At 38.6% G+C, this 18,314-nt stretch overlaps 1 protein-coding gene across 1 annotated transcript in view; it reads left to right on the top strand.

Moving 5' to 3' along the window:
- Nucleotides 1-9,924: 9,924 nt before the first annotated feature.
- Nucleotides 9,925-18,314, top strand: part of LOC128213797 (nucleolar protein 4-like) — a 39,432-nt gene continuing 31,042 nt past the window's right edge. The window contains exon 1 of the mRNA XM_052919853.1: nt 9,925-10,239. Coding sequence (XP_052775813.1) covers nt 9,925-10,239 — 315 coding nt within the window. The remainder of the gene's footprint in view (nt 10,240-18,314) is intronic.

Genomic DNA, 18,314 nt, shown 5'->3' with positions numbered 1-18,314 from the left:
TGAATGTCGTCTGTGGACCTACACCGATTGCCCAAGAAGCGGTACTAGGTAAATGTCAATGTCTTCCAGGTATGATCTGATCCCTCAAGCAACGAGTAAGCACGATTAATTGTAGACGGTGAACGTCATCCTAATGTGATCCTTTACCGATTGCTTGAGTAATAGTAAATGTTAAGTGTGTCTATTTAATGTTGCCCTTTAACGACCGCCCAAGTAACGGTGAATGTCTAACCCTTAATGTGGCGAGGAAACCGATCGCCATAGTAACGTTGAACGGTAAATGTATTCTGAATGCGGCACTACATGGATCGCCTGATTAACGGTAGACACTGATTTTCGTCGTAAGGTGACTCTTCAGCGATCGCCCGAGTAACGGCAGACGTTTGATGTCCTATAAATGTGGCCCTACACCGATAACCAGAGTAACAGTAGACGGTCAATGTATATTTTAAGTGGCACTACACCGAACGCCAGAGTAACAGTAGACGGTCAATGTATATTTGATGTGGCCCTACACCGAACGCCAGAGTAACAGTAGACGGTCAATGTATATTTGATGTGGCCCTACACCGAACGCCAGAGTAACAGTAGACGGTCAATGTATATTAAATGTGGTCCTACACCGAACGCCAGAGTAACAGTAAACAGTCAATGTATATTTAATGTGGTCCTAACTGATCACCCGAGTGACAACAGACGATGAATATCTTTTAATGCGGCCCTACATTGATCGCCCTAGTAACGGCAGATTGGCAATGTCTTTTACATGTGACCCTTTACCGATCGCTCGAGTGTCGGTAGACGATCAATGTCTATTCAATGCGGCCCTACATCAAGCGCCCAAGTAACGGTAGATTGTCAATGTATTTCAAATGTGACCCTAAACGAATCGCTAGAGCAACGGTAGACAATGGTTTACGTCGTAAAGTGACTCTTCAGTGATCGAACGAGTTACGGTAGACGGTTAACGTCCTCTAAATGTGGCCCTACACCGATTGCCCGAGTAGCAGTAGACGGTCAATGCCTAATATGGCCCTAAACCGATCACACGAGTGACGACAGACGATGAATATCTCTTAATGCGGCCCTACATCGATCGCCCTAGTAACGGTAGATTGTCAATGTCTATTAAATGTGAACCTTCACCGATCGCTCGAGTGTTAGTAGCATCCAATGTCTATTAAATGTAACCCTACATCGATCGCCCTAGAAACGGTAGATTGGCAATGTCTTTTAAATGGAACGCTTCATCGATCGTCAGAGTGACGGTAGACGGTCAATGTCTATTAAATGCGGCCCTATATCGATCGCCCGAGTAATTGTAGACTGAGAAAGTGTTATAGATGTGGCCCTATATCAATCGCCCGAGGAACGGAAGACAATGTTTTTGTTCGTAATGTGGCTCTTCCACCTATCGCCAGAGTAACCGTCGACGGTCAATGTCAAAGTAACGGTGGACGATAAATGTGTCTATAAAATGTGTCCCTACACCGATAGTCCGAGTAAAGGTGGACGATAAATGTGTCTATAAAATGTGTCCCTACACCGATAGTCCGAGTAACGGTGGACGATAAATGTGTTTATAAAATGTGTCCCTACACCGATAGTCCGAGTAACGGTGGACGATAAATGTGTCTATAAAATGTGTCCCTACACCGATAGTCCGAGTAACGGTGGACGATAAATGTGTCTATAAAATTTGTCCCTACACCGATAGTCAGAGTAACGGTGGACGATAAATGTGTCTATAAAATTTGTCCCTACACCGATAGTCAGAGTAACGGTGGACGATAAATGTGTCTATAAAATTTGTCCCTTCACCGATTGCCTGAGTAACGGTAGACGGTAAATGTGTCCATGAAATGTGGCCCTACACCGATAGCCCGATTAACGGTGGACGATAAATGTGTCTATAAAATAATTTTTGTATGGTCCTTCACTCGAGCAACGGTAGATAATGATTTTCTTCGTAATTTTGCCCTTTACCGATTGACAAGGTAACGACCGACAGTCAATATCCTCTAATGTGACCGATCGCCGAGCAACGGTGAATGGTAAATGTCTCATCATTGTGGCCCCTACACCGATCCCCGAGTAATGGTAGAAGGTAAATGTTTTCTCAATGTGACCCGATGGCCCGAGCAACGGTACACGGTCAATGTCTATTAAATGTGAACCCTACACCGATCCCCGAGTAATGGTAGAAGGTAAATGTTTTCTCAAAGTGACCCGATGGTCCGAGCAACGGTAAACGGTCATCGTAATATGACTAGAGGGACATTCGTAAACCTTTCTTGTGTTATTTAAACTTTTGATCACTTTTGCCTATATGGTCTTAGTTCTACAATCGTGGCGAGCGGAAGTGAAACTGCATACGGCGACTGGATTAATGACCCGGCCTTGGAGGTTTTAATCTGTGATCAATTTATGGAAAGATGGTAAGAAATGAAGATTGTATATATGGTGATCAACTACTTTTGTCAGTGTGGAATTTGATTTTTTTTGTAAAAGAGCGGTAACTCGTCAGGTCACTGTTACTAGCGTTATAGATTGTCTCCCTTTAACGAGTAAGGAGTCGCGAGACCTATTGTTTTCAAATGTATCATATTTGATATACAATGTATAGATCTAACATGATAGTCAAAAAATGACAGCATTGTTTGGATTAATGCTGACTGAAAACACTTTAAAGAAGAGATTGCATGTTTATCGCAGCATCTGTTTGTATTTATTCGCAGCCTTACATACATTAATTTGTTGACGGTCTTGAAACAAATGCTTGTATGGTAACGTTAATACATGCATGATTGATGTATCGTTATTTCAACAGATTAATGTATAGTGTCAACTTTTATCAATTTAATTACTCACTGCTGGTCCTGACGTGAGGAAGTAAACCTTAAACTGGCCGACCAGTAGACTTGCCGCTGCAGTCTCTGAAGAGAGTAAGAAACAGGTTAATCGATTGCTGTGATTTCCGGAACCAAGCACCCCGTGGCCCTCCCGGTCAGAAATGCTTTTACGGGACATAGACACACCATTTGCTTCCTCCAATAGCGGGAGACCGCCGGCACACGGAAGCTTTATGCCTTATAATTATGAGTTGGGCAAACGAAAAATTAATTAATTAATGGCTATCTAATAGAAGCGCAATTTGAGCCTGAGGCTTATTCGGTCCGATCACTGATTGGTCTTTAATTTCCCGCTCCATTATCTAAGTAACCAGCTGGCTCGTGCGATTCAACCTTCGGTAGACTGTTCAACAACGTAACATTATTATGAGTTACACCAATGACAGCACATACAACATATCTTACATCAATGCACCAGCATGCCTATTGCGGTATTTCCCGACTGTTTTCAACGACAGAGTATCCCGTTACACTATTGACTGTTCAAACCTAGTGACTGCCAGCACAACCGTCGACATAAAATTATTTGCATATAAAGATATGATGCGTCTTAAAATTGCACTTTCATGAAAATGCCACCTCCAAACTCTCTTCAAAACTGATAAGTGCTTAATGTGCAAAAATGTTACGAATGTACGAATATAACGCAGAGAAATCGTTCACCATACTTTCTTAAATTTAAAAAAAGCCAGAACTGACGTAGTGGACTTCTTGAATCCCGTAGCACATAATAATTATGATAGTACCAAGTTTCATCGTGGGTTAAAGCTGCACACTCACAGATATACCATTTTTACATTTTTTGTCTTGGAAAGAGCATTTTCTTTGCGTAAATATCTGCAAACCAATATTATAAGATTGCTGACAAAAGATCAGATCGCAGATTTTCATATTTCCGTTCGAAAATCAATGTTTTATGGCTTAAACCACTAACGGTTTAAGACAAATGCATAGAACATCAATGTTTGAACTAAAATATAAAAATCTGCAATCTAATTTTGTCAGCAGTCTTATATAACTGATTTCAATGGATTTTCGCAAAAATTGGCTCGTTCCAAGACAAAAAATAAAAAAGTTGTCAAAACGTTCAATCTATGAGAATGCAGCTTTAAGCTCATATGTGGCTTTAAAATAGAAGCTTGACACTTCTTTTATGCAATTATATATCGCCGTCAAGCTCAGCTTGAATATATGACTTGAACTACAATTTTTCGTGTATGTCACTCCTATCAAGTATTTCAATAACGACATGTACATGCAGTTTTGTTTATAAATTGTGTCCATCCATTCGCTCAATAGGGATATCAACGTTTTCATTTTTTTTTAAATATGTCACGTGACAACATGTTTGTATGTATACATATCAGTAATAATTAAAATCAGATCACATCATGTGCATGAACTAGCTTCAGGTGAACATTGATGTGGTTAAACCAATATGATTTACCATTGCGGACCTACTTCAGCAAATACAGCTTCAGGAAAAGTATTTTGGTAGTTGAGATCTCCCACGCAGTATCTTAGAGAAATACCGCAAACAGCCTAATGGCTCTATGTGTTTCTTACACACTTTTCGTAACGAAAGGGAAAGTAAAACTAATTATACAGGAAAATTAACACCAAATAACACAATTCCCTGATAAACTTGTTGACGATCATCCATAATGTATGTGCTTGTGCACCAGAGCCGTGGAAGCCCGGACAGACCCATTTGCGACATAATTTACGACGCCGTCCCAGAGTTCTCCGCGGGGGAAACGCTCAGCTTCCGTCCAAACCAGAACTATTTACGGCTTTGGTTGGAGTAAGACGCTGGCTTAAACAAATTTTCTCTCAAATCTCAGTGGGAAACTGGACGAAAATCGGCCTAAACTGCACAGCATTGGAGTTTGTCGCATTATTGTCAGAGAAGAATCTGTCATAGAAACGGCAATATTGATCCAAGCAACAGATTTATACTGTCAATAAAAGAAGTTTTGGTACAACTGGGGCCTCTATTGTGAAAAAGCTGTCGGTCCACCAACAGAGGTGTCATGAAAATGGCGATCGCCCGTTTTCTCTCCTCTTGTCCTTTTTATGGCATTTCTAAATGAAATCTCGCGTTGAGTGCTGAAATCTCACGTGGCAAATGCATCATCATTAAAGTACGATAAAATTTCAATGTTTCCTTTAAAGGTTTTTAACAAGGAACACTTCTCAAGCTAAAATGTTTTTTGTTTTGATCTTTTTTAAAAATGAACGCAGTACAACATAGTCATGCATCATGCTTTTTGAGCGCCCATTGAAAACCTGGATATTCATTTAGGGTTCTAAATTAAAACATTTTTTTTCAGTAATTTGTTTTTAATCAGTAAAGTTAATGATTTCATTATTACCAAATGTCGTGTAACTGTTAGACATCTGACATATAAGTCATAACAAAACGGTTGGGATTTGTATTTTATATAGCTGCCGAAAGAAATGAATTAACGTCCATTTTGAATAGTGAATAGTTATGCAAAAAAAATCACACACAAATAAATGTCGAACCGGAAGTTTCATTCTGACAACATATATGTGGAAATGGTACTACTGGTTCTCTCGACTGGCGTTTAGATGATAATGCTGACATTTTTTTGAAGGACCCAGTACTGATTAAAGGGACTTTACACTGGCACGTAAAGTTTAGGCGGCCTGTTGCTCAAATTTCCTAAATCGAGTTAATGGAAGTTAGCATGTGTATACATATTGTAATGCTACCGTTAGCTTCTGTAGTATACAACTTACTTGGAGAAGAAATGGCAATATTAAGTTTGAGTATATTCGAAATTCGAAAAGAGCTAGGGTTTCGCCCCCGGACGCCACGTATCTCACTATCTCTTTTCCATTCTGTTGTAATTTGAGTAACAACCAAGGCATTCATTTGGAATAGCTATGGAGTATTTTCATAGGATCATATAAATCACTAGCGAATGCGCATCCGGCGCGCGCCCCGTCTAAATTTGTCCAAGTTTACTTTTTATGTCAATAAAGGATAAAAAAGAATAAAATACTCCCATAATGCATCATTTCCGACTACAAATTGTTCAAATTTTCTGTTTATGCCATATACTTTTGGTTCCGGGGGAGGGGTGCATGTCAAACGGATGCGCCCCTAAGTAACGCCCCCTCTAACGTCAATTCCTGAAACCGCCCCTGTAAATACATACTGATATTGATAACATGCTGTTTAAACATGAAGACATGGGTTACAACTGGGTCCTGCTAGAAGGGCTATATCCATTTGTATAACTTATTTTCCCAGAAGTGTTCACAAATGCTGTCTTGGTTTGTTGTCATCTCTGTTTATGGCCATAAAATCCACTTCCACTCAACATTGTGCTGCCTTTTCCGTGAGTTAATTACGCTTGAAAATGACCCATCATATTCTGATACAAAATCAACATTTATATCATATACTTTGTTTTTATAATCAGCGATTATTTTGGTTCTCAATCGACTTAATTGATGGAAAAATGGCAATTCACTGTCTTTCAACGCCGTTTATATCTCTGTAGGGATCGAATTTCCCCGGGAAGCGATTTCCATGAGAGTGACGCTCGCCGTTTACTTAATCAAGCGGCACCTCGCTCACCTGGGACCCCTGATTTGTTACCTCCATCAAAGACCTCGTTCTCGATCCAAATTGCAACAAAATTGAAACCAAATATACTAATGGGCCCGTGATCCTCCGTGCCGATAATGTTCCGGCGAGCAATACGGGCGCTCAGTGACTTCACCTCGGCAAATTGAATGGTCTGTGATAATCTCAAAATGATTTCTCGAGAAGAAAAGTCATTAATTTTTACGATAAACTATAATTATTTGAAAATCTACACATGCAAATATGGTTTGAGGCCTCGACTTTCAATTTTCGACACGTGTGTGAAACGTATTGCGAACAGGTAGGCCGTGGGTGCGCTCACTTCAGTGATCCCGCGGGGACCGGAGGGCCAGGTATTCCGGGCAGATTTAATTCGCGATAATTTGTTGTTACTGGACAAAGATACAAAAGGATTTCATTTGAAAATGATAACATTCTGTCAAAGTCGCATGCCGTGTAATTATGCCGGTAGCCTCTACTTTTAGTAAAATTAAAATAATCTGCGCATTAGACGAGCACCATGCTGAGTTAAAAATGACGATAATATACCCGGCAAAAAAAGTCATGCTGCGAAGTATATTTTAAACTAAATATATGTGTAAGTTTCAATAGATATGAGTAATATTCTCTGTATTATATTGTATGGAGGAAGATTCATAGCCAGTTTCTCGGCAACCAAATTCGAAAATATTTATAAGATTTCTAATACACACACACATATGTAGGGGTAAGACATAAAAAAAATCGTTTAATAGCCATCTCTTTGTAATGTTACAACACAAAGTCCATTTTGAAGTATACATTTATCTTAGAACAACGACAATATGATCGTTCAAATGATTAAACAATAACACAATGTAAAGAGTGGTATCAGGCTTTGCATTCAAGACGTCGATGCATGACGTCAACGTCAATTCGAAATTTGTACATTTAGACATGCTGCCTACCCAAAATACGGTTATTATAACGCATATAAAACAGCCGTGTTAAACAAAGAGTCTGTCTGTGCATGTTCGTATGAAATGTGTGTGAATATTAATAGTTTCTCCGCTAGGTCTCTGAATGAAAGGACGACTAGAGCCAGCAGGTTGACTTCTGCACATAATGCAAGGGCGGGATTGCATATTTAGCGACGATGACTAACATGGAGTTCTACTTACACCATACATAAGCTTACTTTAAAAGCTTTACACTTTATTTCGTTTTTTTTATAACGAGAAATAAAGGCTCGACTGATGATCGTCATTCTGGTGCTTGCAACGCTTTAACACTGAACAAGCATTGCATACATTAAACGGACGTCAGGCAAATGATTGACGTCGTTTTTTTACATTTGGTGGTTCCGTTTAATATATAAATGCTCATTTCTACGTCATGTAAAATGTCCAGAGGACCTAACAAGGAAGAGGACCTACTTGGAAGATATCGGCATTTGTTGCGAGTTTACTATGTTTTAAAAAGGCAATCAGGCAACACTCTAAATCGTAATCACCAAACTGCGAAATATCAGCACTTTCTTCGATGTTAATTCTAGACTGTATCATTTTGTATATAGTTCATGTATACATGTTGAGCTAAATTATTTCAATTTAGGCCAGATTAAATATGCACAACTTAATACTCACGTGCATGGTCTAAGGCAAAAATGTAGACTTTGTTCAAACTCGCATCCTTTCAGTTTAAGCCGGTGGACCGACATCGCAGTTTTTACACCCCCAGTACTTGGTGAAGGACGCTAAATAACGACCATCCCTTGAGAAACAGGGCAGCCTGAAAAAAACACCCCCCTTCTCGCATTTCAGAACACACAAAGGCAAAATTGTTAATTTGATGAACATTGACTGGTAACTGACGTAAGAGCGTGAATTGTTATCAAACAAAACGACTTGCAATTTCAGATCGAGTTCAGCAGTGTCACGCCCTGCTTATACCACCCGGGATGCTAGCAGCATCGCCATGGTAACGGAACAGAAAATCTCCGTCCGCACCTGATATTTAATAAGGAAAATGAGAGAATGAGGCCAAAAATCGATGTCTTGAAGCTCCCGTACCTATAATTTACCGTGGCTGCTAATAACACAGGTAAGTTGATCTTGCCATATACCGGTACGACACGGCACACATGAGGCCGTAATTAGACATTACGGTCCCTCAACACTCTGTGTTTTCCATGACTAGCCTGCTTCAGAAAAAAAATATTTTCATTAAAAGACTTTATTGCCATTGCGTCTCTGCATAATGACTCACGAGAAAAAAGCGAAATAATAGAGAAATAATTTCATTAAAATTAATTTTCTCTCTTCTTGGGACTAATTATTACGTTTTAAAAGAAATGCCATCGAGATTCAGTGAGAAAATATCGCTGTGTTTGCCACGGATGCAACCTTTCAGAATAAAGCTTTGTACGGGTAATATTATTTACGTTATATAAAGGAGTCATTATTCTGCTGGTCGGGAGACCGAGTGTGGCTCGCACATCCAGCGTGAGGTGTTAGGCGAGGCGGCAGGTGCGCGTGGCAGCCGGATATAAGCTGCCAGTAAGACACCTACCGTCCACAGGCACAGTCAGGTAGTTCACAGTTGCCCGAAACTGCTAATAGCGCATTTCACACCCCATATCTCGATCCAGCGGTTCTCAGGAGCCAAACGACTGGCTGCAAACACAATATACCAATGTCTCTAAAAGTCCTGGCTTTAATGCCGAGCCCCGTTGTCATTCTTTCCAATTATCATTAGTTTCAATCCGCTCATTGCTAAACTGAATGATTCCGCGATCGGTCGATTACTCGCCGTAAAGTAAGTGATAATTGATGCGTCGGTATCTCCCAAGATCAACTATGACCAAGCTGCAATTTGCAGATCACTCCTTCCAACAAGCTGCGTTAAAGCGGCAGTTACCTCCCGTTAACGCTGCCTGATATGCAAATCCGATATCGGATATGAATATTCATAGGGTGCCACTAACGGGACAAGTAGCTGCGACACATCTGATTGGCTGTTGCGTCTCGTCATTGTCCCCGGCAACAGAAAATGCTGACAAACAGGGCGAGGCGCGTGCTGATATTCGATGACAGAACGAAGACACGAGAACGTAAGACCAAGGTGTATCCCATTGACAGTGTGGCTGGTGACAGCCGCGACAAACCTCAATCGTCCGGTAGTCATAGAAATGGAATTTTAGAAATAGGATATTAGCGCTTTTCCTCAGCAATACAAGTGACAGTTGCAGGACGTGTAATTGACGTCGAAGCTTTACTCTTTCAGAGTGTTTAGACAAATGACAATAGCGCACTGATGTAAATTGTGCAAGCTATAGACTGTGGCAATTTTATCATTAGTTTGAAAAGTTTTTAAAGGAGCACTTCAAGTACTAACCAGGTGTGTTGAACAATGCTATCCCTGGACCGTCAATCCAGCCCGTTCCACATGAACGTGTGCGGAAATGGTATCTCGGAAGAGGGCCGCCGTTCCATGTACGAAACGTTCCAGGCATGGGCGCTCAAGACATACGGTGATAGCGGCAAGACGAAGACCGTCACGAGGCGGAAGTACGACCGGATTATGCGCATTCTCACGGGGGAGGAGGAGGCGAGCACGGAAAACTCTAAGTTCCGGTTTTGGGTGAAGGCGAAAGGGTTAAAGTTGGGACCAGGCACGGTAAACGGGCTTGTACAGAACGTGCTGTACGTCCCAGTCAAGCATCCGGTAAGTCGCTACATTGTCAACTGTGCTTTCAATGTCTAGCTTCACATCCCCGTTTTAATTATTTTTATTTCAGCACAGTAAACTTAATCCATCATCATCATCATCATCATCATCATCATCATCATCATCATCATCATCATCATCATCATCATCATCATCATCATCATCATCATCATCATCATCATCATCATCATCTCATCATCACATCCTCCTCCTCGTCGTCTTCTCCTCATCATCATTATTATCATCATCATCACCATCATCATCACCATCATCATCAAGAACAGAAATAGCACCATCAGTATCATAAGCAGCAACTAAATCAGTAGTTGTTGGTCGTGGTAGTGTTGTTTTGTAGCATCACCATCATTATCGACAACAACAAAAGCATCATCAGCAGTGACAACAGCAACAACAACATTGTCGAGAATAGCCGATTTTGTTTTATAAGTAGTAGCAACAGTAGTTGAAGTAGTTGTTGATGTAGTTGTAGTTGTTGTTGTTGTTGTTGTTGTTGTTGTTGTTGTTGTTGTTGTTATTGTTGTAGCACCACCACAAGTGATTGTAGTAGTAGCAATTTTTGCATAGGGATTCTTGGCTCGCTCCGCCATTCTTAATCATTTAGAATTTACGTAATGTCGTGGGTTATCTGCCAGAAGGTTGATGTCACTTTTACCCCCTTGCATTAAAACCACGATGTAATCCATACTACTACTATTATATAGTAAGATTGGTCGTTTGAACGCATGCACCACACATACATGTAGTGCTTATTTGTGTTATTTACGAAACTGAATGTGTTGTTATTCTTAACGCCTTAAATAAATATAATTTATTATGTTGTTCAAATATAAAGACAGTGAATTAGTTCCAATTTTAGCTTAATTGTTAGTTAAATAAAGCAACAGGTTCCAATCCATAGTGATTTTGAAAGGTTGAACATATTGAAGCCCTATAAGATATATTCAGCCCGCAGCTTCATATTCACTTTGTCACGTTAATAAAACTTGAAACAGACCGTTTGTTGTACTACTCATACCCAGGGGCGGTATTCATAAAACACGTTAGGTCATTCCTTAACTAATTTAATTTCCTAGAATATATGTGGCCAAAATAAAAGAAATGTACAAGTATTTTATGACACAAAATCATATATTTTAAATCGAATCAATGAAAATAAAGTATTTCAGATGTTATCAAGCGATTATATCATGTAATGAGTGAGATGCTTAACTTAAGAAATTGACTTAAGTTAGGAAATGACTTATGATGTTTTATGAATATCCGTCCATGCAGAGCACTATTTGTGGACACCTTCCTTTGATAAAGTTGTCCACCATGAAAGTATAAGTATATTGTTAGACAACATTTCTTTCATCATGAATATTTTTATTACCTTCATGTTCAATAAAATATATTCTTACAAGACGGCATTATAGAATGACAATGTAAAAATGATAATTTTACTTTTAAATGTTACTGTCTAACTAAAATGAACAGTGTCTAGTTCTGTTCGTTGGTGACATTCTGGATGGATCCTGCAATGTGTATTCCTATCAAACGTTTATTTCAAAGCACCACCGTAACATGCACTCATGCAGTGTTTTATGCGTAGAAAGGAATACTTTATTTTAAATCACCCTTTTTTTTAAAAAACTTTCATATTGTACATAATTATGAAATACATATAGATTTAAGTATTTCCGAGAATGATATATCAGAAGTTTTTTTTTTAAATGCCGGCAATTAGACCAAATGCGTTATGGAGACTTGGCACGAGGATCCAGGTTGTAAAAAGTATTAATATTATTAAAAAATGGAAAACTTATTTTCACAAAAGAAACAACACAAATCATGACATAACATTTCAACTGATTTCACTACATATGTATTCGGGTCGGAGTTAAATGGTTAAGAGGCCTCGAAACCTTTGTTAAAATCCCCATCCTGTTTCTTTCCAAAATGTCCCAAGTTACAAAGGAACAGTCCTATGTTTTGTGTCTAGCATCAGTTGTACAGGAGTTTCAATGAGTCTTCTCAGTCTGCTGCACCGTTATTACAATGGCAGAAGCATGCTTGAGGAAATACAATAAACTATATGCCTAAACAGAAATATATAAATTGTCAATGTACTCGACATGAATGGTTCCACAAAGGTATACAGTATTGCGCCAGGAAGCGCGAGGCCACACTTCTCCGAAGTTCATCACGTGATCAATCCTGGGCATATTATTAAAATATATTATCTCAGTATTCACAGTTCAAATATACAATTAATTTTCTTTTAATTCACCACAAAAAGCAACAACTTTAAGGATTTACTTCATCAGCTATGTTTTAAACCAAAAAAAACATCTCTTGCCTGTGTGTATACAAAATTCTGAAAACTAATGTTTTTGCACTTTGGGAGCTGCTAAACTTAAAGTCCAATACATGCAGCGAAAGTTGGTAGAGGAATAGCAGAAAAGTGCTTCACTAAGCCACTGGAGTAGGAAGCTGGTAAATTAATATCTGTACATGGACAATTTCAACGTTACCCGAAATAAATACCAACATTAACCCTTCGCAGCTAATTTGCGCGTAGGTCACATTAACACTATAAACCAAGATATAATACACAAAAGGAAATAAATACATTTGATGGTATGATGTAATATTTTATAATCTCGTAAAACACATTATGTTTAATTATTCTCATTTAAGAGAGGTTCTTGAAGGTAAGCCTACCAATATTACCCTCCCTAGAACCTTTGTTGAACGAAACGCAACGCTGTTGAACAATGTCCATACGTCCATATGACAACATATTAGTTTCCTTAAATACTATGCCTACGTTTCGTTTTGCATCTTTCAAGAGTCCACGAACTTTAAGGACACAAAGGGAATTTAAAGGTTGGTAGAGATTAAGCGAGATTGTTTAAAGTAACCAAACTTGGCTGAGCAAAAAAAATGGCAGAGTTGAAAGTTGACAGAGGCCGACCAACAAGCTAGGTCCATATTCACTAACATCTTGAGTCTGAGATCAACAAGCTAGGTCCATATTCACTAACGTCTTGAGTCTGAGATCAACAAGCTAGGTCCATATTCACTAACGTCTTGAGTCTGAGATCAACAAGCTAGGTCCATATTCACTAACATCTTGAGTCTGAGATCAACAAGCTAGGTCCATATTCACTAACATCTTGAGTCTGAGATCAACAAGCTAGGTCCATATTCACTAACATCTTGAGTCTGAGATCAACAAGCTAGGTCCATATTCACTAACATCTTGAGTCTGAGATCAACAAGCTAGGTCCATATTCACTAACATCTTGAGTCTGAGATCAACAAGCTAGGTCCATATTCACTAACATCTTGAGTCTGAGATCAACAGGCTAGGTCCATATTCACTAACGTCTTGAGTCTGAGATCAACAGGCTAGGTCCATATTCACTTACATCTTGAGTCTGAGATCAACAAGCTAGGTCCATATTCACTAACATCTTGAGTCTGAGATCAACAGGCTAGGTCCATTGTCACTAACATCTTGAGTCTGAGATCAACAGGCTAGGTCCATATTCACTAACATCTTGAGTCTGAGATCAACAAGCTAGGTCCATATTCACTAACATCTTGAGTCTGAGATCAACAAGCTAGGTCCATATTCACCAACGTCTTGAGTCTGAGATCAACAAGCTAGGTCCGTATTCACCAACGTCTTGAGTCTGAGATCAACAAGCTAGGTCCGTATTCACCAACGTCTTGAGTCTGAGATCAACAAGCTAGGTCCATATTCACCAACGTCTTGAGTCTGAAATCAACAAGCTAGGTCCATATTCACCAACGTCTTGAGTCTGAGATTAACAAGCTAGGTCCATATTCACTAACGTCTTGAGTCTGAGATCAACAAGCTAGGTCCATATTCACCAACGTCTTGAGTCTGAGATCAACAAGCTAGGTCCATATTCACCAACGTCTTGAGTCTGAGATTAACAAGCTAGGTCCATATTCACCAACGTCTTGAGTCTGAGATTAACAAGCTAGGTCCATATTCACTAACGTCTTGAGTCTGAGATCAACAAGCTAGGTCCATATTCACTAACGTCTTGAGTCTGAGATCAACAAGCTAGGTCCATATTCACTAACGTCTTGAGTCTGAGATCAACAAGCTAGGTCCATATTCACTTACGTCTTGAGTCTGAGATCAACAAGCTAGGTCCATATTCACTAACGTCTTGAGTCTGAGATTAAGACTTAAGACACAAAACTCAAACTGCACATCTTTATTTTGCTGTACAATACTTATTAGACGAAAATTGTTGGCAAATTGGCATTAACATTTTTACACATTGTCTGTGTTTCAAAATTATTGTATTTAAGATAATCATACATTTAAAAAATCGCTAATTTCAAACTCAGACTAAAGTCGTTAGTGAATACAGCCTCTAGGGCCATAGTTACGAACAGTCTTAGGTCCTAGTCTAGACACAGACTCATATAAGAAGTTTTATTAAATTACAACATTATTTCATTCTTTTTACATGAATAAATGTGCATAATTGTACAATTTTGATTATAATTAAATTCATCAAATTTCATCATCAAAACTCAACTGGAAAAAGAGTTTAACAATGATTTGAAGATTTGCAGTTTTGCCAAGTCAAAATGAACAGTTCTTCGTAGGAAATTCATTCAGCTTTATATAGATACTAAAATTGAGTGGTTCAGAAAATATGAGAAATTAAGTAGAGGCATAGATTCGTTATACATTTTATTTTTTGTGATATCTTAACTCTTTAAGATAAGTTATTATATAAACACTATCATTTCAAGTTAAATTAAGATCTAAACTTAACACTTATGATGTCGTACGAAATAAAAATATTGATATTGCATACACAATGAAAATAATTATAAATTGACCATCTTGTTTATATATCTACAACAGCTGTAGCGTCCGTGACGCATCATTTACATATTCATTTTTTACCTTATTAGTCAATTCACAATGGACACTTCCTTAAAGAACGTCTTGGAATATTCACATTGCTAAATTATTGGGATATTTTACTGGTAACGACACAATGCTGATGCAAAACCTTGGAGTTCGCTGTAGTTCGCTGTAGTGTCCGTGACGCTGTAGTGTCATAGTGCTGTAGAGTCCGTGACGCTGTAGTGTCCGTGACACGCCCAACAATTTCTCCCATTAATGAACTTATTTTAAGCAACATTTACTTTAATATTCAAGGTCTGGATGTAGTAGATAATACATTATATACATAATAATACATATTTTATTCAATAGTATATTATTTTTATGAAAATGACAATGTGATAAATAGGACAGTTTTTCTCATAAAATAAAAAAAATAAAAAAATGCAATACAGTGGGGCTTGTTTTCCAGCATTAATGGTTAAACATTCACAAAAACACAGAATGTTATGTCTTTATTTGTAGTGATAGACAAGAGAACATTTCTAATGAAAGACAAGTGAAAATGCACGGAATCTACAAATGTCCGTTATTGAAAAGTGTCAGACTAAAATCACTGTAGATTATGCAGAAGAGTACAATTCCATTCATTGAATTCAGCTTGAATGTTCACTTCGTATTTACCCAAGTGCGAAATAGCTGTTCAAGATACTGTGAAAATAGCGATAGTGTTTTAGAGCAACATTTCATGGTAACAATAATTGGGATTTAAAAAATGCTTAATAATAATAATAATAATAATAATAATAATAATAATAATAATAATAATAATAAATAATAATAATTGTTTTGAAATCAACTTTAGTTGGTTGACTCTTATATACTTTAGTTATGTATTTAATGTTGTATATATCGTGTACGTCTGCTTTGTAAAGTGACATAAATTTGGATATGCTAAAAGGTTTTATTTGTAAGACTGCTATGCGCGGCAGGGGCTGAATAACATGAGTTTATAGAGCAGCAGTCGCCAATGCAGGTTAATATACGAACACTTTATAACCATATATGCTTCAAAGCAACTTTGATTGGTAGAGATTTATTCAAAAGATTGTTTGAGGACTTAATGTCAGAGTGGGAAATAGTTCAGTTTGGCAAAGAGGAGTATATTGGTAGAGTGTAGAAAACAACTTCAGTTTTTGTAGGCTAAAGCACCTTTAGTTGTATACTAGTTTTGCTTGGTAAATTTACTTTAATTGGTATAGGCTAGTATTGCATAAAACACGCGACGTAAGTAAATGATAGTATTGTAGTGTGACAGCGATTGTAAGTACAAGCTCGTCAAATTCTATAGTCGTTTTAAGTAACTGAAACTGACAAAAGCCAATGTCAATTGTTTCGTGGAGAAACACGAGTGTTACACTAAAGTTCTGTAAATCAAGTCTAATACACTTAAGTTTCGTAAGTCACGGATAATACAGTAGAGTTTTGTAAGTCAAGGTTAATACATTAGCATTTTGTAAGTCGAGGCTAATACATTCGAGTTTTGTAAGTAAAGGATGAAACGGTAAAGTTTTGTAAGTCAAGTATAATTCTGTAAGTCGAGTTTAATACAATAGTGTTCCGTACAACACGTCTAATACCCTAGAGTTTTATAAGTCACGGATAATACAGTAGAGTCTTGTAAGTCAATGATCGTACTTTAGAGTTCTGTCAGTCGGACTAATACACTAGAGTTTTGAAAGTCACGGATAATACACTAGAATTTTGTAAGTCACGGATAAAACAGTAGAGTTTTGCAAGTCAAACATCATACATTAGGGTTCTGTAAGTCGAGGCTAATACACTAGAGTTTTGTATGTCACGAAAAATACAGTAGAGTTTTGAAAGGCAAGGCTAATATATTAGAGTTCTGTAGGTCGAGGCCAGTACACTAGAGTTCTGTTAGTCGAGGCCAGTACACTAGAGCTCTGTAAGTCGGGGCTTATACACTAGAGTTCTGTAAGTCGAGGCCAGTACACTAGAGTTCTGTAAGTCGAGGCTTATACACTAGAGTTCTGTAAGTCGGGGCTTATACACTAGAGTTCTGTAAGTCGAGGCTTATACACTGGAGCTCTGTAAGTCGGGGCTTATACACTAGAGTTCTGTAAGTCGGGGCTTATACACTAGAGTTCTGTAAGTCGGGGCTTATACACTAGAGTTCTGTAAGTCGGGGCTTATACACTAGAGTTCTGTAAGTCGGGGCTTATACACTAGAGTTCTGTAAGTCGGGGCTTATACACTAGAGTTCTGTAAGTCGGGACTTATACACTAGAGTTCTGTAAGTCGAGGCTTATACACTAGAGTTCTGTAAGTCGAGGCTTATACACTAGAGTTCTGTAAGTCGAGGCTTATGCACTAGAGTTCTGTAAGTCGGGGCTTATGCACTAGAGTTCTGAAAGTCGGGGCTTATGCACTAGAGTTCTGTAAGTCGAGGCTTATACACTAGAGTTCTGTATGTCGAGGCTTATACACTAGAGTTCTGTAAGTCGAGGCTTATACACTAGAGTTCTGTAAGTCGAGGCTTATACACTAGAGTTCTGTAAGTCGGGGCTTATACACTAGAGTTCTGTAAGTCGAGGCTTATACACTAGAGTTCTGTAAGTCGAGGCTTATACACTAGAGTTCTGTAAGTCGGGGCTTATACACTAGAGTTCTGTAAGTCGGGGCTTATACACTAGAGTTCTGTAAGTCGAGGCTTATACACTAGAGTTCTGTAAGTCGAGGCTTATACACTAGAGTTCTGTAAGTCGGGGCTTATACACTGGAGTTCTGTAAGTCGGGGCTTATACACTAGAGTTCTGTAAGTCGAGGCTTATACACTAGAGTTCTGTAAGTCGAGGCTTATACACTAGAGTTCTGTAAGTCGAGGCCAGTACACTAGAGTTCTGTAAGTCGGGGCTTGTACACTAGAGTTCTGTAAGTCGGGGCTTATACACTAGAGTTCTGTAAGTCGAGGCTTATACACTAAAGTTCTGAAAGTCGAGGCCAGTACACTAGAGTTCTGTAAGTCGAGGCTTATACACTAGAGTTCTGTAAGTCGAGGCCAGTACACTAGAGTTCTGTAAGTCGGGGCTTATACACTAGAGTTCTGTAAGTCGAGGCTTATACACTAGAGTTCTGCAAG

This window comes from Mya arenaria, chromosome 13, assembly GCF_026914265.1.
Source record: "Mya arenaria isolate MELC-2E11 chromosome 13, ASM2691426v1".
Classification (NCBI taxonomy): Eukaryota; Metazoa; Mollusca; class Bivalvia; order Myida; family Myidae; genus Mya; species Mya arenaria.
Note: the sequence above shows the minus strand (reverse complement) of the source record. Positions and strands in the feature narration are given on the sequence as shown.